Consider the following 25480-nt stretch of genomic DNA (forward strand, 5'->3'; position numbering starts at 1 on the left):
TAGAGATACTCTCAAAGATCGGCTATGAAAAAAAACAACTGACACTCTTGTGTTACTGACTTGTTGCACCCTCGACAACTACTATGATTATTATTATTTGACCATGCTGGTCATTTATGAACATTTGAACATCTTGGCCATGTGCTGTTATAATCTCCACCCGGCACAGCCAGAAGAGGACTGGCCACCCCTCATAGCCTGGTTCCTCTCTAGGTTTCTTCCTAGGTTTTGGACTTTCTAGGGAGTTTTTCCTAGCCACCGTGCTTCTACACCTGCATTGCTTGCTGTTTGGGGTTTTAGGCTGGGTTTCTGTACAGCACTTTTGAGATATCAGCTGATGTAAGAAGGGCTATATAAATACATTTGATTTGATGTAGTGTGTGTAGCCTATATATTTTGAGTTCAATAACATTTCTTGTGAACTTCAGAGCTGTAACGATTTGATGCTTTGGTTAAAGGCTACAAACACATACTAGTAGTAGTCATCGCCCATGCTCGAGAGTATACACATTCTGGGTGATGCGAATCAACATTATCATCTCATTGGCTATTGCTGATCACTGTTCAAAATCTTTCGTTGCATATCTCACACTACAACAGCATTGCAGATTTTGTGCCGATAAAATCAAACATGTTTGAAAATATCCGTACAGCTCGAAGACTGGATCCGTAGCCCCTAGATTGTCTCTATGACCCACTCACATTCAATGAGCGTCGGTGACAGCCGCACGCCCCGAGTAGGCAACAACATCGGGATTTATTCTCTGATCTCAAACTAAATCGTGGCCAAAATCGTGTAGTGCATTCCCAGCTTAATGAAACTGTCATCAGTGTGCTGCTAACAGGGTACTTTCCTCTACTGTCCCTGTCCCCATACCGGGCTCGAACTAGTGATCCTCTGATTGCAAACACTCGGACCGCCCTTGACAACGTACCAACCAAAGGAGCTAAAGAAAACAATCCAATTCGCTAGCTCCATTGGCAAAATTGTAAGCTAGCTGTGGAGTGAGTTTAGTTCACATTCTTAACTTTGATAAACTAACAATATTTTCTTAAAGCTCTCTATCGCTCATATTTTCCAATTCCTATTCCCCGCCTTTCTATCATTCCTCCCTCCCTCGCTCCCTTCTTCCTTTGATCCGGCAGGCATCAGAGGAGAGCTCACTGCGCGCTCTGGAGAGTCTCATGACAGAGTTCTTCCACAGCTGTACAACCAACGAGCGTAAGAGAGAGATTGGTGAGTGTGGCACTGGTGGTAGTACCGTGCCTAAATTTGATATGGGTGCAGAAACCTCAATATTCAAAAGTATTGTTGTGCAACCTTCTGAGCAAGTCTGGTCACCCTTATGAAATTTGGCATTATAGTAGGATGGACCAGAGCCATGTACTGTGGTGCACTTGATATGTGATCTTAAAATTGTAATGGGTGCTGCTATGTTGGCTCAAAGTTCCATGATAATTGCATTCATTCAACTCTATTGTCATGGAACATTTGGTGGCGAAATGGTGGCCAGTTTGCGGAACTTTTTATATTGATTTGCTATGGACTATAGAGTGTGGATGCATTTTTAATTACAGATATATCCTCATATTTGTAAAGTAAAATAATTCAGTGCTGAGGCAAAAGGCTTGTAGTGAGGACGAAGGGCTACTACTCTGAACTGTGTTTGGTGAGCTTTCTGGCGCCCAGAGCTGCTGAGGCATCGCCCAAGTGGGTGCTGCACATTGTGAAGGAGGAGAGGTCCAGTAGCTACACGACAGACTGGTTCCGTAGTCCTGCACTAGACTCATCAACCATCGCCCTGACCATCTTCCTCTGATCATGTCATGAACTGTCTCTCTTCATCATTAGAGCATGCATGCACTCAGACTTGGCCTCTATTGGTTGACCTAACTAGCTAAGCTACTCATGATGATGTATTGCTTGTTTGTTTTTTGCATTTTAAGCGCTTTGACATTCTTATGAAAAGCACTATAGAAATGTTATTATATTTGTGATAAGTTGTCATAATTACTTTTTTTATGTAAGCAATGACTTGAAATGACTCCAAAAAATGTTTAATCTTGTACTTCCTTTATTTCTGCCCTTTCTGCAGAAGAGCTGCTGAATAACTTTGCTCAGCAGATGGGAGCTTGGCGCCACTGCTTGTTCTTCCTCTCCAACACTCGCAACGAGTATGTGATGATGTACAGTCTCACAGTGTTTGAGGTAAGTTAATTTGGTGAACGTTATGAATAGTCAAAATCAAATAAAATGTTATTGGTCACATACACATGGTTAGTAGATGTTAATGCGAGTGTAGAGAATTGCTTAGGCTTCTAGTTCCGACAGTGCAGTAATATGTAACAAGTAATATCTAGCAATTTCACAACTAGCTAATGCAACGAAATGTAAAGGGATGGAATAAGAATATGTACATATAAATATATGGATGAGTGAAGGCCGAGCGGCATAGGCAAGATGCAATAGATGGTATAAAATACAGTATATACATATGAGATGAGTAATGTAAGATATGTAGACATTATTAAAGGGGCATTTTTTTTAAGTCACTAGTGATCCATTTATTAAAGTGGCCATGATTTCGAATCTGTATGTAGGCAGCAGCCTCTCTGTGTTAGTGATGGCAGTTTAATAGTCTGATGGCCTTGAGATAGAAGCTGTTTTTCAGTCTCTCGGTCCCAGCTTTGATGCACCTGTACTGACCTCGCCTTCTGGATGGTAGCGGGGTGAACAGGCAGTGGCTCGGGTGGTTGTTTTCCTTGATGATCTTTTTGGCCTTCCTGTGACATCGGGTGCTGTAGGTGTCCTGGAGTGCAGGTAGTTTTCCCCCGTGATGCGTTGTGCAGACCTCACAACGCATCACCGTGTCCGGTAGTAATAAGAGCACACCATTACATAGCAATGGTTATTTTAATGGGGCTGCTTTCTGTTGATAAATAAACTCAAGAAATTCTCAGTACTTAATGCAGATGTCACACATTGACATTTTCAGAACATGAGACATTGTGGTAAAGACATCTCTTTGCTCGGAGATACAGGACTTTAAAGTATAGTTTATTTTATACTAAACTAACATTGGCTAACCTGTTGATATTTCAATTGGTACGGCTGTATTTATGGCTAAGCTTGTTGTGACTTGGTAGTGGTGTGAAGCCTGATTAGGTCAGTGGAAGGTTGACATGCTTTATTGTTTCTATGGGTTTTTGCAGCTGTGTATGGGCTACACTTTTTCAGAGTAGTAGTTTCCTGGGTGATGATTGTAGCGGCATAATTGGAATTTTGTACGTTGGTTTTGAATTTGTATTCTGTTCGTTGGAACTTGTACTGTGTATCTTTTCAACATCACTTTGCTTGATGATCATTTCCATGTTTCCATGGAAATGGGTCTCTCCAAGAGGTTCTTGGATGCATGTCCTTTGTGTAGGCTCATTGGTGTTTGATGACTGTTGTTGAAAACATTAACGTTGTAGTCATTATGCAGATATATTTTTGGAACCTCCAAACAAGAAGTTCCCTCGTGAAAATAAACTTATTCTAGTCTGTATTTTTATATGTGCATCAGTGCATGGCTGACTTCCGAACGTCGTTGCTGTAAATTAGTGTGTTCTCAGTCAACGAGAATGTGTCAACTTGCCTTGTAAAACAAGGGTTAAATAAAATGAGGCATGTCACAAATGAAACAATTTTCTTAGTTTAAACAATTTGAAAAAATTGTTTTTCCGTTTAAATTATAAGAAAATTCATAAAATACCATGTGAATTCACAATGTAGCTGCCAGCAACGGTTTGGGTCTTACGGTGCGTTCCTTTCAGATGGTTAAGCATTGCACCTGTACTAACATTACTGTACCTCAATTCCACCTCGCAAAGTTTGCATTTCCTTCTCATTTAACTTCTTTTAGTATTGCCTTACAGCACTTCGCTGCTGTCGCCTTTTTTCCATCTGTTAACAACAGTGACGTAGTGGTGGTGAGCCGACTTCAAAATAATTTATTCCTCCCAGTGTCGACTCCCATTTCTAAGTGTCAAGATTCGATTCCGCTATGAATAGACTCCTAAGACACTCACATCTTTCATAGCGAGCTAGCAAGGGATGGAGAGAGATGGGCACAGTATAGGCAGGTTGTCTGCCTAGTGGCCGGTCTGAATCGTGCACTAGGTCTATCGACAATCAAAAGCTGTATCTCGCAATTTCTTTGCTTGCAATGTTTTCAACTTCAGTAAAGCAGGGCCCATCAATGAATAGGCTAGGATATTGAGATGAGCGAGATGCAACACTGCTCTCACACAGTCACACAAAGTATCTGCGCATGTGCATGGGTTTACTTCACGCTGTTCACAGTATCACTAAATTGATCACTAACAATTTGAAGCTGAGCCATTTGCTCGTTCTCTGCTGCGCAGTACAGTCATATCGGACTAAGATCATAACATGGTGTCAGAAGTGCTTCAACCTTGTCAAATGTAAGACAGAAGAGATTATTTCACAGAAAATAATGTTCCTTGAGTTTAGACTGACGAAAAGTAGCCAACTGCTCTCTGTCTCATCATTGAGAAGAGCACCCCAAAGAGAGCCATTGCTATGGTTACTCACCGACTCAGCTGCCATGAGCAGAATGCATGCAGAGCGAGGTGCCTGCGCGCAGGGAGTCTGCGAGTGGGAGGAGCAGCTAATGGATTTACTAACAGAGGAAGTTATTTCTGGTTTCTGGCAGGGCTGGGTTTTAAATTTGGCAGAAGCAATCGGGTCTGGGTAGATTGGGTAGGGCCTGAATATCGCGGGCATGGGTAGGGCTTAAAATGCGTGCCTGTGCAGGGCTCTACGTGGTAGCCAGGGCACAAAAACAGCGGCGAAGTGCAGCCTTGCGCTCCACTCTTAGTTGTTGTGGAAATTGACCCACTATGCTGTTTACTTTCTGCATGTACGTGATATCGCGGAGTATAACTTTAAATGACACAGCTTTCCCAAGGCCTTTTATATCCTATCGTCTAGTTAGGCTGTAACACAGAAAATAATATTTTTAGTGTTAACTGCACTGTGATTTAAATTTGGTTTGTTAAGGATCCTAATTTAGTTTTAACATTTAAACGTTCACACCTCTTATAAAAATGGGTAAGATATATTATCGGGGCTAGGCTAAAGAAACGGACTGCCGGATCATTTTCTTATTAGATGAAACAAAAATTGAAGGCTCTCCACACTTGAAGACTATTTCCATCACTAATGCTTCATGAACTTTGGTGATAGCCTTTTAATGAGGAACTCATTTGGGGATTGGGATGAGTCTGCATCTTGTGGTCAGCCCTGGGTCCTGTGGCAATATAGCTTGAAAATAAGCTGCTGTTTTTCTTCATGATTTCCGAAAGTGTGCCGCCATCAATATTAAACATGCCATAACACAGGATTTTCTCTTAACACTGAACAGGTCATAAGAATGTTTTTTCTGAAACTGTGTTATGGGTACCTCTTTGGGTACTAGGAGAGAGCATCTGTAATGTAAGGTTATGGAGGCCTTTGCAATTGTTTCTGTAGCCTAAAGTATATTATTAAAGGGATACTTTTGGATTTTGGGAATGAGGCCCTTTATCTACTTCCCCAGAGTCAGCATTGGCTCGTGAAACTACATCTAACTTTCTTCATAAAAATGGTATCAATGAGTTCATCAGAATCTGGGGAAGTAGATAAAGGGCCTCTTTGCCAAAATCCAAAAGTATCCCTTTAATACATTTTTTTCTCACTGTAATTTATAATTATGAACATCACTAAAAGCCCAAAGATATAAGCTGTCCTCCATAACGGTTCATAAGTGTTATTAAGCTTCATAGCATGTGTCATAACTTGTCAAATATATATTATGACAATATAATTTCTTGTGTATGTGACTTTGGGTGTCTTGAAAAGCACTTCAAATTAAATGTATTATTATAATGCAATAAGTGCATATATTCATGCATTGTGACATATTGCGATATTCTTAGTCTTATGACACTTGATTATAACGGCTGCATAATAGCGTCAAGAAGTACTTCCATGGCACATGTAAAAACTGTCAGAAAACGTGTTGGATAGCTCATAATGTTGCAACATTTTAGGATTTTATGATCGTGTTATGATGCAGAACGGTAATTAATGGCTAAACCTACTCCAGGGTTCTCACAATGTACACCTTTTCCAAAATGTTAAAAAAAATTATCTGTTAAAATTTGAATTTCCCTCAACCCATAGTCATTTTATAACCCTTGTTATTGTTAACACATTGACATTACACATGTACCCAACCTAGTGGTGTGTTGCTGATGACTGGAATGAATATGCAAGAGAAGACACCCTACACTTTGAGTCTCAGCTATCACATTATAGGCCTAATTATGGTTATGATCATGATAAGTTATAATAGTGTTTTAAAACAAGTTTGGCTAGTTCAAATAAAGTTATGCAAAGTGGTCGTCATAACACCTGAAAATCTGCCCATTGTTGCCTTTTCAGAACCTGGTCAATAAGATGTGGCTGGGAGTAGCCTCACAGGACAAAATGGAGATCCGTAGCTGCCTGCCCAAGCTGTTGCTGGCCCAGCACAAAGCTATGCCCTTCTTCATACGCAACAAACTCTGTAAAGTCATAGTGGATATTGGTCGCCAGGACTGGCCCATGTTCTACCATGATTTCTTCACCAACACCCTTCAGGTGAGCCCTGCTAAAATTGTGTTAAATATGTTATGTTTGCTTTGCCAATATACCAAACGGTAATGCTTTATTTGATTAGTGCCTCTCAAATGGTTCATAGAGGTTCATCTAAATCTCCACTAGCCCTAAACCTAACTCAAGTTGTTGCATATCAGGAAGGAATAGGTGGCACCCCAGGTTTTCTGAGCCAAAAAATTAACTCAAAGTTGAGTAGATAAACATTTAATAACTTCCTAATATTGAGCTGAAACCTCCCCCCTCCCGTTTGCCTTCAGAACAGCCTCAATTTGTCAGTGCATGCACTCTACAAGGTGTTAAGCGTTCCATAGGGATGCTGGCCCATGTTTACTCCAATGCTTTCCACAGTTGTGCCAAGTTGGCTGGATGTTCTTTGGGTGGTGGACTATTCTTGATAAACTGTTGTGTGAAAAACCCAGCAGCATCGCAGATCTTTACACAAATCGGTGCGCCTTGCACCTACTACCATACCCTGTTCAAAGGCATTTAAAACTTTTTTGTCTTGACCATTCACCCTCTGAATGGCACACATACACAATCCATGTCTCAAGGCTTAAAAATCCTTCTTCAACCTGTCTCCTCCCCTTCACCTACACTGATTTGAAGTAGATTTAACAAGTGACATCAATAAGGGATCATAGCTTTCACCTGGATTCACCTGGTCAGTCTGTCATGGAAAGAGCAGATGTTCTTAAAGTTTTGTGCTCTCAGTGTATCCATTTGGGCCTCATGCGGTCAATTTGCAGTGTACAAATTATTTATGTTCCGGCCCCCCGACCATCCGCTCAAGAAAAGAAACGCCCCATGGCTGAATGTAATTGTGACCCCTGGAATAGGGGGAACTCTTGGTCACAATTAACAACTTCATACTTTATTTATCTAAATATTAAAATCACGATGTTTAGGCCGGCAATGGCCTTCATCGGAATGTTGCATATCAACACGTATACTCAGGCTGACTGGCTCTTGTTCAGGTAAATGAGAAATATGTGCACTCAGGCTATCCGGAAGGCCAAAGTTAGTTACTTTAAGGAGCGGTTCTCTCTCTGTGGGTCGAACCCTAAGAAGTTCTGGGAAACGGTTAAAGACCTGGAGAATAAACCTTCCTCCTCACAGCTGCCCATGTCCCTTAACGTTAATGATGTGGTTGTTATTGACGAGAAGTACATGGCTGAGCTCTTTAATCACCACTTCATTAAGTCAGGATTCCTATTTGACTCAGCCATGCCTCTTTCCCTGTCCAACATTTCCTCATCTCCCACCCCTTCTAATGCGACAAGCCCCGATGCTCCTCCCTCTTTTTCCCCCGCTACAAAGTTTCTCCCTGCAGGCAGTCACTGATTCCGAGGTGCTAAAGGAGCTCCTTAAACTTGACCCAAATAAAACATCTGGGTCAGATGGTCATACTATGGTATGCAATCTGGTTTCCGCTCAGGTTATGGATGTGTCACTGCAACCTTAAAAGTCCTCAATGATGTCACCATTGCCATTGATTCTAAGCAATGTTGTGCTGTTATTTTTATTGACTTGGCCAAAGCTTTTGATACAGTAGACCGTTCCATTCTTATGGGCCGGCTAAGTAGTATTGGTGTCTCTGAGGGGTCTTTGTCCTGGTTTGCTAACTACCTCAAAGAGTACAGTGTATAAAGTCAGAAAATCTGCTGTCTCAGCCACTGCCTGTCACCAGGGGAGTACCCCAAGGCTCAATCCTAGGCCCCACACTATTCGCAATTTATATCAACAACATAGCTCAAGCAGTAGGAAGCTCTCTCATCCATTTATATGCAGATGATAGTCTTATACTCAACTGGCCCCTCCCTGGATTTTGTGTTAAACGCTTTACAACAAAGCTTTCTTAGTGTCCAACACACTTCCTCTGCCCTTAACCTTCTTCTGAACACCTCCAAAACAAAGGTCATGTGGTTTGGTAAGAAGAATGCCCCTCTTCCCCACCAGTGTGATTACTACCTCGTGAGGGTTTAGAGCTTGAGGTAGTCACATCATACAAGTACTTGGGAGTATGGCTGGACGGTATACTGTCCTTCTCTCAGAACATATCAAAGCTGCAGGCTAAAGTTAAATCTAGACTTGGTTTCCTCTATTGTAATAGCTCCGCTTTCACCCCACCTGCCAAACTAACTCACATTCTGTTAAAGGTCCCCAAAGCGCACACATTCCTAGGTCACTCGTCTTTTTAGTTCGCTGCAGCTAGCGACTGGAACGAGCTGCAACAAACACGCCGGCGGTCACGAGTCATAAAGGCAGTCATATTTCACGTGACCACTTAGTCACGGTAATTAGGCTTCTCCAAGCTCTGATGCTGATAGTCATTAGCAGCCTACCAAACTTGCTAACTGCCTGGTACTCAGCACTCTATTGTCCCTTTAATCACTCTGGGATCAATGCAATTGAAAATCTAATCAAACACTTCATGAGAGCTCATGTTGCGCAACATTTCTATAAGCTATGCAATTGCGGGGGAAAACAGAGTGATGGCCTCTATTAAAAATAGGAGGATCCAATCAGCTTTCTATAGGCTAGGCCTACTATATTTATTTATTTATTTATTTATTCATCAACTTTCCTAATATTAAACACTTTGCTTATCTTTACTACATGAGTATAGCCTACCTGGCTGGCATGAAAATGAACCACGGGAAAAGCGTCCTCCATTCGCTATTTAAGTGCATAGACAACGTATTGTATGTACAATGTATTTTTTCCCGCTGCCCCTGTTTCGAGACAGGTGCATGATAGGTCCATTCTAAATCAAAACAAATTTCTCACATATACTAAATATTATATTTAAAGACCAGATTAAATCAAGAATAGTCTGATGGGTGACAATATTAGCACTTGTGAATGATGCCCAGCATAAGGTAAGAAACAATGCTTTTTTTTTTGTTGACTTTTTTGAATCATAGTCGCACACCTCATTTAGCCTAGCCCATTGGCCTATATGTTTTGATAGGGTTTATATCACAACTGAAGTGGACAAATTAAGCACATGAATCTGCTTTACAAGTGGTGTAGAGCCTAACTGACATGCATAAGCAGTGTGTGAGTTTCAAGTTTGGGGAAGATAAGTTTCACCATTAAAAATGCACCTTTTTATAATAAAAAAATGTTCCTTTATAATAAAAGCATTACATGCATAGTCACATTTGCAGTCACTTTTGATAATGGTGTTTTCCCGCTAATGGAACATTTGCGCTTATAGCCTACTGCCATGTGCACATTGCTGCTCTTATAATGTGAAGAAATAGCCTACACGTTTAGCAATGTTTTAAGATAAAAGTTCTGATCTGTTGCGTCAGCCACATTGCGTAAAAAAGTTTTTTGTATTAATTTGGCTCTATCATCCGAGACGACTGTTTGGAATATTTATTTCTCGCACAGAATAGAATAGGTCGACTTTTGTACTATGTGGGATAGTAGATTGACGTAGGCTAGTGCGTTTGCTGCTTGTTGGCTGACAAAGTAAATCTGGACAGTTCTTCCAATATCTTCAATATGCACCTCGGATAAGGACGCACGCAGTTGCGGCGTCAATGTGTCTGTCTTCACTTAAGTTAAAATAATTTTCTGGGGGTATCTATACTTTACAACAACAAAAAATGTGGACTACTTTTACTTCACTACATTCCTAAAGAATATAATGTACTTTTTACTCCATACAGTTTCCCTGACACCCAAAAGTACTCGTTACATTTTTATGCTTAGCAGGACAGGAAAATGGTCCAATTCACGCACTTATCAAGAGAGTATGTGGTCATCCCTAGTGTCTCTGATCTGGTGGACTCACTAAACACAAATGCTTCATTGTTGAATTGTGCCCCTGGATATCTGTACATTTTTTTTTTTTATGCCGCCTTCCGCATTGCATAATATATGGAATTTGATACTTTTGATATGTAAGTATATTTTAGAAATGACATGTACTTTTGATACTTAAGTATATTTAGAAGCAAATACTTTTACTTAAAAAAAAAAAAATGTAACCCTGTTTTCTCCCCAATTTTGTGTTATCCAATTGCTAGTTAGTCTTCTCTCATCGCTGCAACTCCCGTGCGGACTCGGGAGAGGCGAAGGTCGAGAGCCGTGCGTCTTCCGAAACACAACCCAACCGTGCTGCTTCTTGACACGCCTGGACTCGAACCCAGAATCTCTAGTGGCACAGCTAGCACTGTGATGCAGTTCCTTAGACCACTGCACCACTCGAGACTTTTAGACTTTTACTATAGAAGTATTTTACCGGGTGACTAACTTTTTACTTCAATAACTTTCTATTAAGGTATCTATACTTTTACTCAAGTATCACAATTGGGTACTTTTTCCACCACTGCTTGTAGCCTGTGAGAAAAACCTGATCACGTGATGGAGAGCCATGTGAGTGAGAGGTGCTTTGGAGCGCGCAGCACGCAGGAAGGCACAATGCAGTAATCCGGGCCAAGGGCACAACAGCCACTGGCCGCAAAAGGCATCGATTTAATTATTTTTTATTATAATTTAAGTTGCATTACGGCCACACAGGGGATGCCACAGTGAAATTCGAGACATTGTCAAGTGCTTGTCAAATTGTGAATGAGAGACAGATGGTGTGTACAGCCTGCGCAAAAAATCTAAGCAGAGCTCATGCCTTTCAAGCAACTTTTTTGAAATTATCAGTCTCGTCATGCAGCCTTACAATGTATTAAAAATCAAAACGTATAGCCCAACATTTGTGAACTAAAGTTACATTAATAACTCTTAAATTAAGCATATAGGAAGACCTATTTCTTTAACTGCTCAACACAGAATAGCGGCATGTGCGCACTCCACATTGTTTGGAGAAAATATCCTTTCTATTTTATTCAGCTTTGTTCAATTATATTCTTCATACTGTACAATAATGCCACGGAATTCTAAGCAAATCTTGTCTGCTAAATAAACGAATGTAGCCCCCAGCCATTTGGCATAGCCACATTAGCACCTAATATAAGGACACCTCTGAGTATGCTATTAATTTCTTCTGAAAATTACAACATTTTCTTCATATTGTGCTTCTTTAGACCGGTAGGCTATATTGCATGGATTTATTAGACTTTTTAAAATGTAGACGTTCCACAAGTCTGCATCAGGGGCTTGTAGGCTGTGTGTGGAAGCCAGGAGATGTAAAATGTTTGTTCATGAACAGTCAATTAACGTGAGACCGACAGTTATTTGCTTGACAATCACCGGCTGACAGAATTTCATGACCGAAACTCCACCCATGCAAAGCCTGCTGATTTAGAAGGTCCTGTGAAGATTGTATTTTCAACCAGCAACTGTCAGGAAATAACAATTCTATATATTTTTCACACTTTTACAGTGTTAGTTTCATCAACTGTTGTACAATATCTAAAACACAGGAAAAACTGAATTTTGACCGCTCTGGGCCTTAAACATTTGCTTTGGCCATTGGAAGCCTTTAATATAGGTTATCATCCCCATGTCATCATCCAGTCCTATATAAACACTATGTACAGTTGCAGTACAGTGCTGAGAAAGTTTGTGAACCCTTTAGCTGCCCTTTCCCACCTGGACAAAAGGAACATCTTTGTGAGAATGCTATTCATTGACTACAGCTCAGCGTTCAACACCATAGTGCCCTCAAAGCTCATCAGTAAGCTAAGGACCCTGGGACTAAACACCTCCATCTGCAACTGGATCTTGGACTTCCTGGCCTCCTCCAGGTGGTAAGGGTATTTAACTACACATCTGCCACGCTGATCCTCAACACGGGGCTCCTAAGGGGTGCGTGCTGAGTCCCCTCCTGTACTCCCTGTTCACTCATGACTGCACGGCCAGGCATGACTCCAACACCATTAAGTTTGCAGATGACACAACAGTGATAGGCCTGATTACCGACAACAACGAGACCGCCTATAGGGAGGAAGTCAGAGACCTGGCCGTGTGGTGCCAGGACAACAACCTCTCCCTCAACATGATCAAGACAAAGGCGATGATTGTGGACTACAGGTAACGGAGGACCGAGCACACCCCCATTCTCATCGATGGGGCTGTAGTGGAGCAGGTTGAGAGCGTCAAGTTCCTTGGTGTCCACATCACCAACAAACTGACATGGTCCAAGCACACCAAGAAAGTCGTGAAGAGGCCACGACAAAACCTATTCCCCTCAGGAGACTGAAAAGATTTGGCATGGGTCCTCAGATCCTCAAACACTTCTACAGCGGCACCATCGAGAGCATCCTGACTGGTTGATTCACTGCCTGGTATGGCAACTGCTCAGCCTCCAACCGCAAGGCACTACAGAGGGTAGTGTGTACAGCCCAGTACATCACCAGGGCCAAGCTTCCTGCCATCCAGGACCTCTATACCAGGCGGTGTCAGAGGAAGGCCCTAAAAATGTTCAGACTCCAGCCACCCTAGTCATAGACTGTTCTCTCTGCTACCGCACGGCAAGCGGTTACCGGAGCGCCAAGTCTAGGTCAAAGATCAAATGGCTACCCAGACTATTTGCTTTGCCATGACATCGTTTTCTAGAATTTTCCAAGCTGTTTACAGGCGCAGTCAACTAAGTGTATGTAAACTTCTGACCCACTGGAATTGTGATACAGTGAATTATAAGCGAAATAATCTGTCTGAAAACAATTGTTGGAGAAATTACTTGTCATGCCTAAAGTAGATGTCCTAACTGACTTGTGTACAGTATATTGCTCTTCAATAAGTATATTTATTGGGCGGTTTAGCAAATGCATGCAAACGTAAGTACAATTTAGACATACTAACAGTAACACAATAAATTAACATACACAAGGTACAGTATTGAGGTATGCCATTTAAAAAATAAAAGATTTTCCAAGTGACAGTCACAATCAGATTGATGTACATTTAGTTGCTTATTTTTTTTCAAAAGTGAGGCCACCACTTCTTTGTCTCTGGACAGGTGCACTGATTGGTTTGATTCAAATAATGTTGGTGTGTGTGTGTGCGCGTTTAGTTTTTTCTGTGATCGTGTGTATAATTCATAATTCTACTACTTTAGGATAATTGTTATTTTTTAACCTTTATTTAACTAGGCAAGTCAGTTAAGAACAAATTCTTATTTACAATGACGGCCTACCCCGGCCAAACCCTAACGACGCTGGGCCAATTGTGCTCCGTCCTATGGGACTCCAAATCACGACCGGTTGTGTTACAGCCTGGAATCGAACCAGGGTCTGTAGTGACGCCTCTAGCACTGAGATGCAGTGCCTTAGACCGCTGTCCCACTCGGGAGCCCAAATGAAAAGGCTACGGAATGCACTTTTGCTGTGATGTTATCACAAATTGATGTGTGTGTTCTGTGTGTGTTATTGCAGCTGATCCAGTCTCCTACCATGGCCTTTCTGGGACTGGTTTTGCTCAAGACCACATCCGAGGAGCTGGCGTGCCCACGGGAGGATTTGAGCGTTGCACGGAAAGACGAGCTGCGCAAACTGTTGCTGGAGCAGGTCCCCACAGTGCTGGGATTACTGACAGGTGAGCAACTTCGCCCATTCATTACAATGTGAAGTTGGGAGGTGAAACACTGGCCGTTACCCAAGCGGAGCGGTTTGCAGTGTTCATCCACTTTGGCACTGCTTGGATGGCAAAAACGGAGAAATTCAACTAAGCTGCACTTACGTTAGTCAGCCAAAATTGAGTAGGAAGTGCCATGGCTAAAGCAGTCTGGCTTGCTCTGTAAAACTTACGCAGCACATGGATTTTTTTGGGGGGTGAATTATGGCCACAAAGGGGATGCCGCCGTGAAATTATCAAGTGCTTGTCAAATTGTGAATGAGAGACTATTGGAGTGTGTATTGCCTGCACAAAAAAACAAAGCAGAGCTCATGCCTTTCAAGCGACATAAAAAAAAATCATCAGTCTCGTCATGCAGCCTTACAATGTATTTAAAAATCGAAACATATTGCCCAACATTTGTAGAACTAAAGTTACATTAATAACTCAAAATTAAGCATATAGGAGTACCTATTTCTTTGTTAACCGCTCTACACAGAATAGCCGCCTGTCACTCAAATCGTTTGGAGAAAATATTTATATTTTATTCAGCTTTGTTCAATTGTATTCATCAGACTATAAAATAATGTAACATAATGCCACGGAATTATAAGGAAATGTTGTCTGCTAAATAAACAAATGTAGCCCACAGCCATTTGGCATAGCCACATCAGCACCTAACATAAGGATAACTCAGAGTATGCTATTAATTTCTTCTGAAAAATACAAAATTTTCTTCATACCATACATCTTTAGACCTGTCTAAAATAAATGATGGATTTATTGTGAAGGTGTAGGATATATTACATGGATTTATTCGACTTTTTAAAAAGTAGATGTTCCAAAAGTCTGCAGCAGGGGCTTGAGGGCTATGTGTGGAAGCCAGGAGATGCTCAATGATTGTTAATTAACGGTCAATTACCATGAGACCGACAGTTATTTGCTTGACAATCACCAGCAGACGAAATTTCGTGACCGCCACAGCCCTAGTGCTGACTGAACACATTTGTCCAAGAGGAAGATGAGTTCTTGCTGGCTATCATTAACAAGTGTTGACACCTCAGTCAGTTCCCATGGCATTTAGAACTACTTTTTTTTTTTCTTCACAGTGCCGTGCATTTCAAATGCTCCTTGCTTGATGTGATGTGTGCCAATACAGAATCCTTTGGTTCTATCAATAGCATGCTTCCAGTTACAGTGCCTTCAGAAACTATTCACGCACCTTTACTTTTTCCACATTTTGTTACAGCCTGAATTTAAAATAGATTAAATATATATCATTTTTTTTGTCACTGGCACGATACCCCATTACGATTTGTTTCATGTCAAAGTGGGATTATGTTTTCAATAAAACATTTTTTTTTTTATTCATTAAAAATGAAAAGCTTAAATGTCTTCAGTCTAATTATTCAACACCTTTTGTTATGGCAAGCCTAAATAAGTTTAGGAGTAAAAATGTGTTTAACAAGTCACATAATAAGACCAGGGAGGTTTTCCAATGCCTCGCAAAGTAGGGCATCTATTGGTAGATGGGCAAAAAAACAAAGCAGGCATTGAATATCCCTTTGAGCATGGTGAAGTTATTTATTCTACTTTGGATGGTGTATAAATACACCCAGTCACTACAAAGATGCATAACTCAGTTGCTGGAGAGGAAAGAAACCACTAATGGATTTCACCATAAGAGCAATGGTGACTTTAAAACAGTTACAGAGTTTAAAGGTTGTAATGGGAGAAAACTGAGGATGGATCAACAACATTAGTTACTTCACAATATTAACCTAATTGACAGAGTGAAAGAAGGAAGCCTATCTAGAATAAAAATATTCCAAAACATGCATCCTGTTTGCAACAGTAACACTACAAAAAATGTGGCAAAGTAATTTACTTTTTGTCCTGAATACATTTTATGTTTGTGGAAAATCTAATACAACACATTACTGAGTATGACTCTACATAATTTTCATGCATAGTGGTGGCTGCATCATGTTATGCAGAGTTTTTCAGAACATAAAAGAAACGGAATGGATCTAAGTACAGACTAAATCCTAGTAGAAAGCCTGGTTGTCTGCTTTCCACCAGACACTGGAAGATGAATTCACCTTTCATCAGGATAATAACCTAAAACACAAGGCCAAATCTACACTGGAGTTGCTTACCAAGAAGACCGCGAAAGTTCCTGAGTGGCCGAGTTAATTTTGAATTAAATCTGCGGCAAGACCTGAAAATGGTTGTCTAGCAATGATTAACAACCAATTTGACAGAGCTTGAAGAATTTTCAAAAGAATAATGGGCAAATGTTGCACAATCCAGGTGTGGAAAGCTCTTAGACTTATCCAGAAAGACTCACAGCTGGAAACGCTGCTAAAGGTTATCCTAACATTGACCCAGGAAGTTGAATACTTATCTAATCAAGATATATTAGTGTTTTTTTATTTTTTATTTCTCACCCATGTATTTTGTGTAGATTGTTGGCATGAAATGGTATGGCAAAGTGGGTTGTGGGGAAGTTGAAGCTCATCAACTGCATTTCTACACAATAAAACAAAACAAAAAACCTCTAATGCTATTTAGAGAATAGCAAAAACAAACACATGACTCCAGACATTTAGTTATCAGCACAATATAAAATGCAAAGGTCTGTGGAAAGGCATATACAATGTCAACCAGTACTAAAACTGATCATAAATTCATTCATTTACTTGTGGAACAGTAAAACGTCAAATGCTGACATCCGGAGCTATTTTTTTCACCATAAAATTGCACCTTTATATTAAACATTACGTGCATCTATAATCGCATTTGCAGACTAATGTAATATAGGCTACGATTCCTAATTTGAGCATATTGCATAGCCATAATTTAGGCTAATAATATAACTCAATCACTGTTAGCAAGACACAGTTCTGAACAATGCCTTCCTTAGGGCGTAGGGACAGAGTAAGCCTAATCAGAGACCTTTCTTCTTCTTTCATAGCACGGGAAAAGTGTGGCATTTTATAAACCAGAACCAAATGGATCGCTCCTACAGAGTGTGTCACATGGCTATGGCTTGCTATATAAAACAGGCAGACAGGCATCGAGGCATTGTTACTGTTTGATTGAACATTCGAATGGGCAAAACGGGGGACCTAAGTGACTTTATTATGCAACCATCATTAAATGCAAATCAATTTATAACATTTTTGACATGCGTTTTTATGGATTTTTATGGATTTTTTGGTTGTTACTGTCTCTCACTGTTCAAATAAACCTACCAGTAAAATTATAGACTGATCATTTCTTTGTCAGTGGGCAAACGTACAAAATCAGCAGGGGATCAAATACTTTTTTCCCTCACTGTAACACTATTTACCGTGTCAAATAAGCTTGTTGACCAATCAGGACCTGAAATGACTGCACGTCACATAGTAATTGAATGCGTTCATAAATGTTTTACGTAGTAATTACACTGTCACTCATACTTCATATGTCACAACGATTCATCGATATGTGCTATGATATGATGCTGGTAAAGTTGTCTGGCGCACCTACAGTGCTGGTCATAAAAAAAGCTAGCTAGCTCATGGATGCAAACAATGTTCTTACCCAGAAACATAGCAAAACGACATCTGTTTCAGTAGCTATCGTTAGCTAACTATATAGCTAGGTGTCATCTAAAATAACCCTAATTTAAAAGACAGTTCTATTTTAATTAATGGTGGTCGGACCATCTATGTGAAGCTAGCCACAATAAGAAGTAGCCACAATAGTAGACTTTGCGGTTAGCCTTCAAAATAAAAGTCATTGACGGTGATGCAAATTAATACAAATGGTAGAATTATGCCATAATTGAATATATCATGCTAAACAAGGTTGGAATGTTATATAAAATCAACAAAAGACTAATTTGTTTATTTGACAATTTGAAATCACACTGATTTATTATACTTTAGAATTGCATTTGAGGCATACTTATTTCACTGTACAGCCTTACCTATGGATTGTGGATCAATGACATGGGTTTTCAGTCTACTCAGTGACACCCAGAGAACAATAGCGTCGTAGCTCTAATTGCGAGACTCTGAAACAACTGTTTGTTAAGCCACATTTATTGTCAACCTATGTATTGAACACTTCCCGAGAAAAAACAATACTGCGTGGATGTTTTGGAGTCTAACTGAGGAGGGAAAATATGTATTGAGTAGACTTTTACCCCATTTCATTGATCCCCATTCCTTAGGTAAAGCTGTACAGTGCAATATGAATGTCAATACACACAATAGGCTGACTGGGGAGGTGATGTCACACAGTCCCCCGATAAGCGCTACAATCGCTAATATTTGCATAAACTCTTCAGTTGTTTTCTGTGGGTGTCACCGAGTAGACTGATACCCCATTTCATTGCTTCACATTCCAACCTTGTTTAAAATGATCTAGTCTTAATATGGCATGATTCCACCAATTGTAACCTTCTGCATCACTTTCAAAGAGGTACTTTTATTTTGAAGGTGAACCGCAAATTCCACTATTGTGCCTAATCCTTATTATAGCTTGCTTCACAACACATCACCCGGTCAGGCACTTTTAGCTAATATCGGCCGATTCCGATATCGTGCATCCCTAATATAAACTCATTAAAAAAAGAAACTTCCCTTTTTCAGGCCCCTGTCTTTCACAGATAATTAGTAGAAATTCAAATAACTTAACAGATCTTCATCGTAAAGGGTTTAAACACTGTTTCCCATGCTTGTTCAATGAACCATAAACAATTAATGAACATGCACTTGTGGAATGGTCGTTAAGACGCTTACAGACGGTAGGCAATTAAGGTCACAGTTATGAAAACGTAGTAGAAAGGCATCTTCAGTGTCCTGACTCTGAAAAACACCAAAATAAAGATGCCCAGGGTCCCTGCTCATCTGTGTGAACGTACCTTAGGCATGCTACAAGGAGGCATGAGGACTGCAGATGTGGCCAGGGCAATAAATTGCAATGTCCGTACTGTAAGACGCCTACAGGGAGACAGGACGGACAGCTGATCGTCCTCGCAGTGGAAGACCACGTGTAACAACATCTGCACGGGATCGGTACATCCGAACATCACACCTGCGGGACAGGTACAGGATGGCAACAACAACTGCCCGAGTTACACCAGGAACGCACAATTCCTCCATCAGTGCTCAGACTGTCCGCAATAGGCTGAGAGAGGCTGGACTGAGGACTTGAAGGCCTGTGTAACTATGGGCACAAACCCACCGTCGCTGGACCAGACAGGACTGGCAAAAAGTGCTCACCGGGAGTGATGGTCGGATTCACATTTATCGTCGAAGGAATGAGTGTTACACCGAGGGCTATACTCTGGAGCAGGATCGATTTGGAGGTGGAGGATCCGTCATGGTCTTGGGCGGTGTGTCACAGCATCGTCGGATTGAGCTTGTTGTCATTGCAGGCAATCTCCACGCTGTGCGTTACAGGGATGACGTCCTCCTCCCTCATGTGGTACCCTTCATGCAGGCTCATCCTGACATGACCCTCCAGCATGACAATGCGACCAGCCATACTGCTCATTCTGTGCTGGATTTCCTGCAAGACAGGAATGTCAGTGTTCTGCCATGGCCAGCAAAGAGCCCGGATCTCAATCCCATTGAGCACGTCTGGGACCTGTTGGATCGGAGGGTGAGGGCTGGAGCCATTCCCCCAGAAATGTCCGGGAACTTGCAGGTGCCTTGGTGGAAGAGTGGGGCAACATCTCACAGCAAGAACTGGCAAATCTGGTGTAGTACATGAGGAGGAGATGGACTGCAGTACTTAATGCAGCTGGTGGCCGCACCGGATACTGACTTACTTTTGATTTTGTCCCCCCCTTTGTTCAGGGCCACATTATTCAATTTTTTTGTCACATGTCTGTGCAACTTCCTTGACAACAGCTCTGCAGTGCTCCGTGAAGCGCAAGAAGTATGAATGCCTTGACTTCTGCAGAGACCGTATCACTGTAAATGCTGCATGGCTAATGCAGACGTCAGATTGACCATGCAGCGCCCAGATGCACAATGCACTTCTCTCTCCAGAATGCCCTCTCTCCCACCAATTTATGCACATTCATTGTTTCTTAACTTCATTGTGTGAATTGTTTACGTTTGATTGTTAGTCTATATCAATTCCCCATTACATACTGTATTTGATATCATTCCGCTCTAGTCATTACTATGAGCCCGTTCTCCCCAATTAGGTTGCCACCAACCTGTGATCTTTACTACCCCCCTCTCTTTCTCCCCACATCTGCGCACATCCATAATAACACTTCTCAACATTTCTACCCTGCAGGTATCCTGGAGACGATTTGGGATAAGCACAGTGTTACGGCTGCCACCCCCCCTCCCTCTCCCACCTCAGGAGAAAGCGGTGAGAATTTTGGCTATAAATCAGGGGGAACATTTCATTCCAGGAAGTTGTTCACACCCTTTACGTATCTGATTTAGATTGTATAGACTGGCTGTAAGTAGGTTATGTTACTGTTTTCACCCACCCAGTCATCTTAGATTTACAAGGGGGAGTGAACAATGGGGGAGGAGAGGAGACAACTGTGCTAAGTGTGTTTTGTGAAGGTTGTATGACAATGTGTGTGTGTGTGTGAATATGATAGTGGGACTGGGAGAGATTGTTAACCCGGCCTCTCATTTGTCCTTGTCCCCCCTCCCTTTAAGCAGAGTTGCTGGGCAGTCTATTGCAGGGCACCCAGTACTCCAAGCTGCTATCCCAGCCCATCCCAGCACTGGACGATGACAGTCAACAGTTGTGCTCCCTAGCTCTAGAGTGTCTGGCCCATCTATTCAGCTGGATCCCCCTTTCTACCAGCATCACCCCTTCCCTTCTCGCCTCTATCTTCCACTTTGCCCGTTTTGGCTGTGACCTGCGGGTCAAGCCCAAGACTCCCCCTTCCATCTACTCATCGTGCTCGTCCAATGGCGAGCATGCTCCCCCTGCCAATGGCGGAGGTCGGCCCGGGCATGAGACGGGCGGCGGCGGGCAGGTGGACAGGTCGCGGCTGGGAGTGCTGGCCATGACGTGCATCAATGAGCTGGTGTCCAAGAACTGTGTGCCCCTTGACTTTGAGGAGTACCTACTGAGGATGTTTCAGCAGACCTTCTTCCTGCTACAGAGGCTGACAAGGGAGAACAACGCGCACACCGTCAAGAGCCGGCTGCAGGAGCTGGACGAGAGGTAGGCCCACACATGGCATTAAATAGAACACATACAGTAGACAGTGCCTTCAGAAAGTATTCACACCCTTTTACTTTTTCCACATGTTGTTGTTACAAGGTAGGATTAATATGGATTTGTCTTTTTTTAATTATTTTTATGTTCAACACAAAATACACTGTCAAAGTGGAAGAAAAATTCTAACATTTGTAAAAAAAAATATATGAGAAATATAATATATATAGATATAGATATATAGATTTAAAAAATAAAAAATGATTTAACCCCTGAGTCCATACATGTTAGCATCACATTTGGCAGTGATTACAGTTGTGAGTCTTTCTGGGTAAGTCTCTAAGAGCTTTCCACACCTGAATTGTGCAACATTTGCCCATTTATTATTTTCAACGTTCTTCAAGCTCTGTCAAATTGGTTGTTAATCATTGCTAGACAACCATTTTCAGGTCTTGCCGTAGATTTTCAAGCAGATTTAAGTCAAAACTGTAACTCGGCCACTCAGGAACATTCACTTTCTTCTTGGTAAACAACTCTAATGTAGATTTGGCCTTGTGTTTTAGGTTATTATCCTTCTAAAAGTTGAATTAATCTTCCAGTGTCTGGTGGAAAGCAGACTGAACCACGTTTTCTTTTCGTGTGCTTAACTCCATTCCATTTCTTTTTATCCTGAAAAACTCCCCAGTCCTTAACAATTACAAGCATACCCATAACGTGATGCAGCCACCACTATGCTTGAAAATATGGAGAGTGGTAGGTACTCAGGACAAAATGTTAATTGCTTTGCCACTTTTTTTCAGTATTACTTAAGAGGTTAAGTGCCTTGGATGCATGTTTTGAAATATTTTTATCCTATACAGGCTTCCTTAATTTCACTCTGTCAATTAGGTTAGTATTGTGGAGTAATGTAACTACAATGTTGTTGATCCATCCTCAGCTTTCTCCTATCACAGCCATTAAACTATAACTGTTTTAAAGTCGCCATTTGCCTCATGGTAAAATCCCTGATCAGTTTCCTTCCTTTCTGGCAACTGAGTTAAGAAGAACTCATTTATCTTTTGTCGTAACTGGGTGTATTGATTAGGGCAGACCCCATTTAGTCAACTGGTTGATTGTTTGTTCGATAGGCTGTTGGTAGACCGAAATTTCTTAAGTTGAGCAGTCGCAATGTTTTTTTCTTTCTTTCATGGTGAACAGAACACCTGTCTGATTCGTTGTGGAGGCCACGGGGATGGCACAGTCCATCACTCTTAAGACGTGTGATACTGAAATTGTATATGGTTGCCTCATGCAACCGCAATATGTCGGATAAAGCAATTTCACAGATTTAGCTGTTTTTAATCTATGCTGTAATTAAAATCTTTAGTTTTTTTCTCTCGTTAGAACAAACTAGTATTACTTATTTATTTAGCGTTTACACTGTTCCAAACAGGCAGAAAAATATTGTAATCTAACAGCACCTGTTTGTCACACATAGTATGCACACAGCTCTCACTCCTATACCCTCATTTTTCTTGCTCTCCTTGTTATTATTACAATTATTATTATGATCGTCATTATAATAATAAGTAATGTCGTTATCATTAGTAGGCTACTCTTTAGCCTTGTATAACCACAATCGAGCTGAAGGCCTAAGAGGGAGTTCTGTTTAGTCTTAATACCGTAACTTACTTAGGCCTATATTTCAATATATAGGTTACTGTATCGTTCATTCGTTCATGCCATCACACAGAATACGGGATATTCATGTTTTGAAATGCAATCAAGCATTTTAGTTTTAAAATTAAATAACTAAGGGAGCTTTGAATAATTAGCCAAAACGATAAATAAACAACAATTCACGAATGCATGCAACTCGTTTGTTATATATAATTTTTTTGCACAGACTCTCTGGTACACTTATTTAATGTTTGTAATGTTCCAAATGGTCAGAATTGTTTTTTAAATATTGTAATCTAACAACAACTGTTCGGCACACAATACTCATGCAACGCTTGCTCCTATACCCTCCTTTTTCTTGATCTTTAGTAGGTTCCACAACAAAGTCAAATGTCTTCCACAGATCTGACTTCCCCTGAGCAACCAGTGAACATTTGCCCGTTTCAAATGTATTTTTCACGTCCTCCGCATCCAATTTGCTGTCGACATTACTGTGTACAGAGTTAGTTATAATTTATTGATGTAATTGATCGCCTGCGATGCACGTGAAGAGAGCGAGGGTTGAGGGAATCGGGAAGGTTTTTCCTAAACAAATTAGGGATTTCAGTAACAACTTTTCAGTCAGAAATATGAAACTTTGTTGCAGCTTCAGTACAGACAGTGCAATAAACACTTGCTGTATTTGGGGAGTTTTTCCCATTCTTCTCTACAGATCTTCTCAAGCTCTGTCAGGTTGGATGGGGAACATTGCTGCACAGCTATTTTCAGGTCTCTCCAGAGATATTAGATTGGGTTCAAGTCTGTGCTCTGGCTGGGCCACTCAAGGACATTCAGAGACTGGTCCCGAAGTCACTCCAGCGTTGTCTTGGCTGTGTGCTTAGGGTCATTGTCTTGTTGGAAGATGAACCTTTGCTGCAGTCTGAGCTCTTGGGCAGGTTTTCATCAAGGATCTTTGTACTTTGCTCCGTTCATCATTCCCTCGATCCTGACTAGTTTCCCAGTCCCTGCCGCTGAAAAACATCCCCACAGAATGATGCTGCCACCACCATGCTTCACCGTAGGGATGGTGCTAGGTGTCTTCCAGACGTGACGCTTGGCATTCAGGCCAAATAGTTCAATCTTGGTTTCATTGGACCAGAGAATCTTGTTTCTGATGGTCAGAGGTTCCTAGGTGCCTTTTGGCAAACTACAAACGGGCTGTCAGGTGCCTTTTACTGAGCAGTGGCTTCCGTCTGGCCACTCTTACCATAAAGGCCTGATTGGTGGAGTGCTGCAGCGATTGTTGTCCTTCTGGAAGGTTCTCCCATCTCCACAGAGGAACTCTGGAGCTCTGTCAGAGTGACCATCGGATTCGAAGGCACAGTGTTCGTGGGGACCTTGAATGCTGCAGCCGTTTTTTGGTACCCTTCCCCAGATTTTTGCCTCGACACTATCCTGTCTCTGAACTCTACAGACAATTATTTTGACCTCATGACTTGGTTTTTGCTCTGACATGCACTGTCAACTGTGGGACCTTATATAGACAGGTGTGCCTTTCCAAATCATGTCCAATCAAATGAATTTACCAGTCAAGTTGTAGAAACATCTCAAGGATGATCAATGGAAACAGGATGCACCTGAGCTCAATTTCGAGTCTCATAGCAAAGGGTCTGAATACTTATGTAAAGAAGGTATTTCTGATATTTTATAAATTAGCAAAATGTTCTTTAAAACCTGTTTTTGCTTTGTCATTATGGGGTGTGTAGATTTCATGAGGAAATAAAATAATTTAATCAATTTTACAATAAGGCTGTAACTTAACAAAATGTGGAAAAGTCAGGTGGTCTGAATACTTTGACCATGGCCAAACTGCAATATTCAATTATCATTTTTAAAATATTAAATAGCAGACTACACCAAATGGCATTGCTTTTAGGGGTGGAGTCGATTTATTCTGATTTGGATAAGTACTTTAATTACATCATAATTACACTTAAAAAAATCTAAAAATAGAAATATAAACGCATGTAAAGTATTGGTCCCATGTTTCATGAGGTGAAATAAAAGATCCCAGAAATGTTCCATACCCACAAAAAGCTTATTTCTCTCAATTTTTTTGCACCAATTTGTTTAAATCCGTTAATGAGCATTTTAGCCTTTTTTCAAGATAATCTTTTGAATTTGGCAGTACATCCAACCGGCCTGACAACAGCGGACCACGTGTAACCACGCCGGCCCAGGACCTCCACATCGAGCTTTTTCACCTGCGGGATCATCGGACTAATAAAGCCCTTTTATGGGGAAAAACCCATTCTGATTTGCTAGGCTTGGCTCCCCATTTTGTGGGCCTGGCTCCCAAGTGGGTACGCCTAGGCCCACCCATGGCTTTGCCCCTGCCCAGTCATGTGAAATCCATAG

The 25480-nt window shown here is 41.2% G+C and overlaps 1 protein-coding gene across 1 annotated transcript in view; it reads left to right on the plus strand.

The window, feature by feature from the left end:
- xpo6 (exportin 6) overlaps positions 1 to 25480 on the plus strand; it is a 66018-nt gene that overhangs the window by 2447 nt on the left and 38091 nt on the right. Inside the window, exons 2-7 of the mRNA XM_014192154.3 lie at positions 1147 to 1237; positions 2097 to 2209; positions 6491 to 6688; positions 14050 to 14209; positions 20534 to 20611; positions 20917 to 21430. Coding sequence (XP_014047629.1) covers positions 1147 to 1237; positions 2097 to 2209; positions 6491 to 6688; positions 14050 to 14209; positions 20534 to 20611; positions 20917 to 21430 — 1154 coding nt within the window. The remainder of the gene's footprint in view (positions 1 to 1146; positions 1238 to 2096; positions 2210 to 6490; positions 6689 to 14049; positions 14210 to 20533; positions 20612 to 20916; positions 21431 to 25480) is intronic.

The sequence above is a fragment of the Salmo salar genome, chromosome 03 (assembly GCF_965601325.2).
Source record: "Salmo salar chromosome 03, fSalSal1, whole genome shotgun sequence".
NCBI lineage: Eukaryota > Metazoa > Chordata > Actinopteri > Salmoniformes > Salmonidae > Salmo > Salmo salar.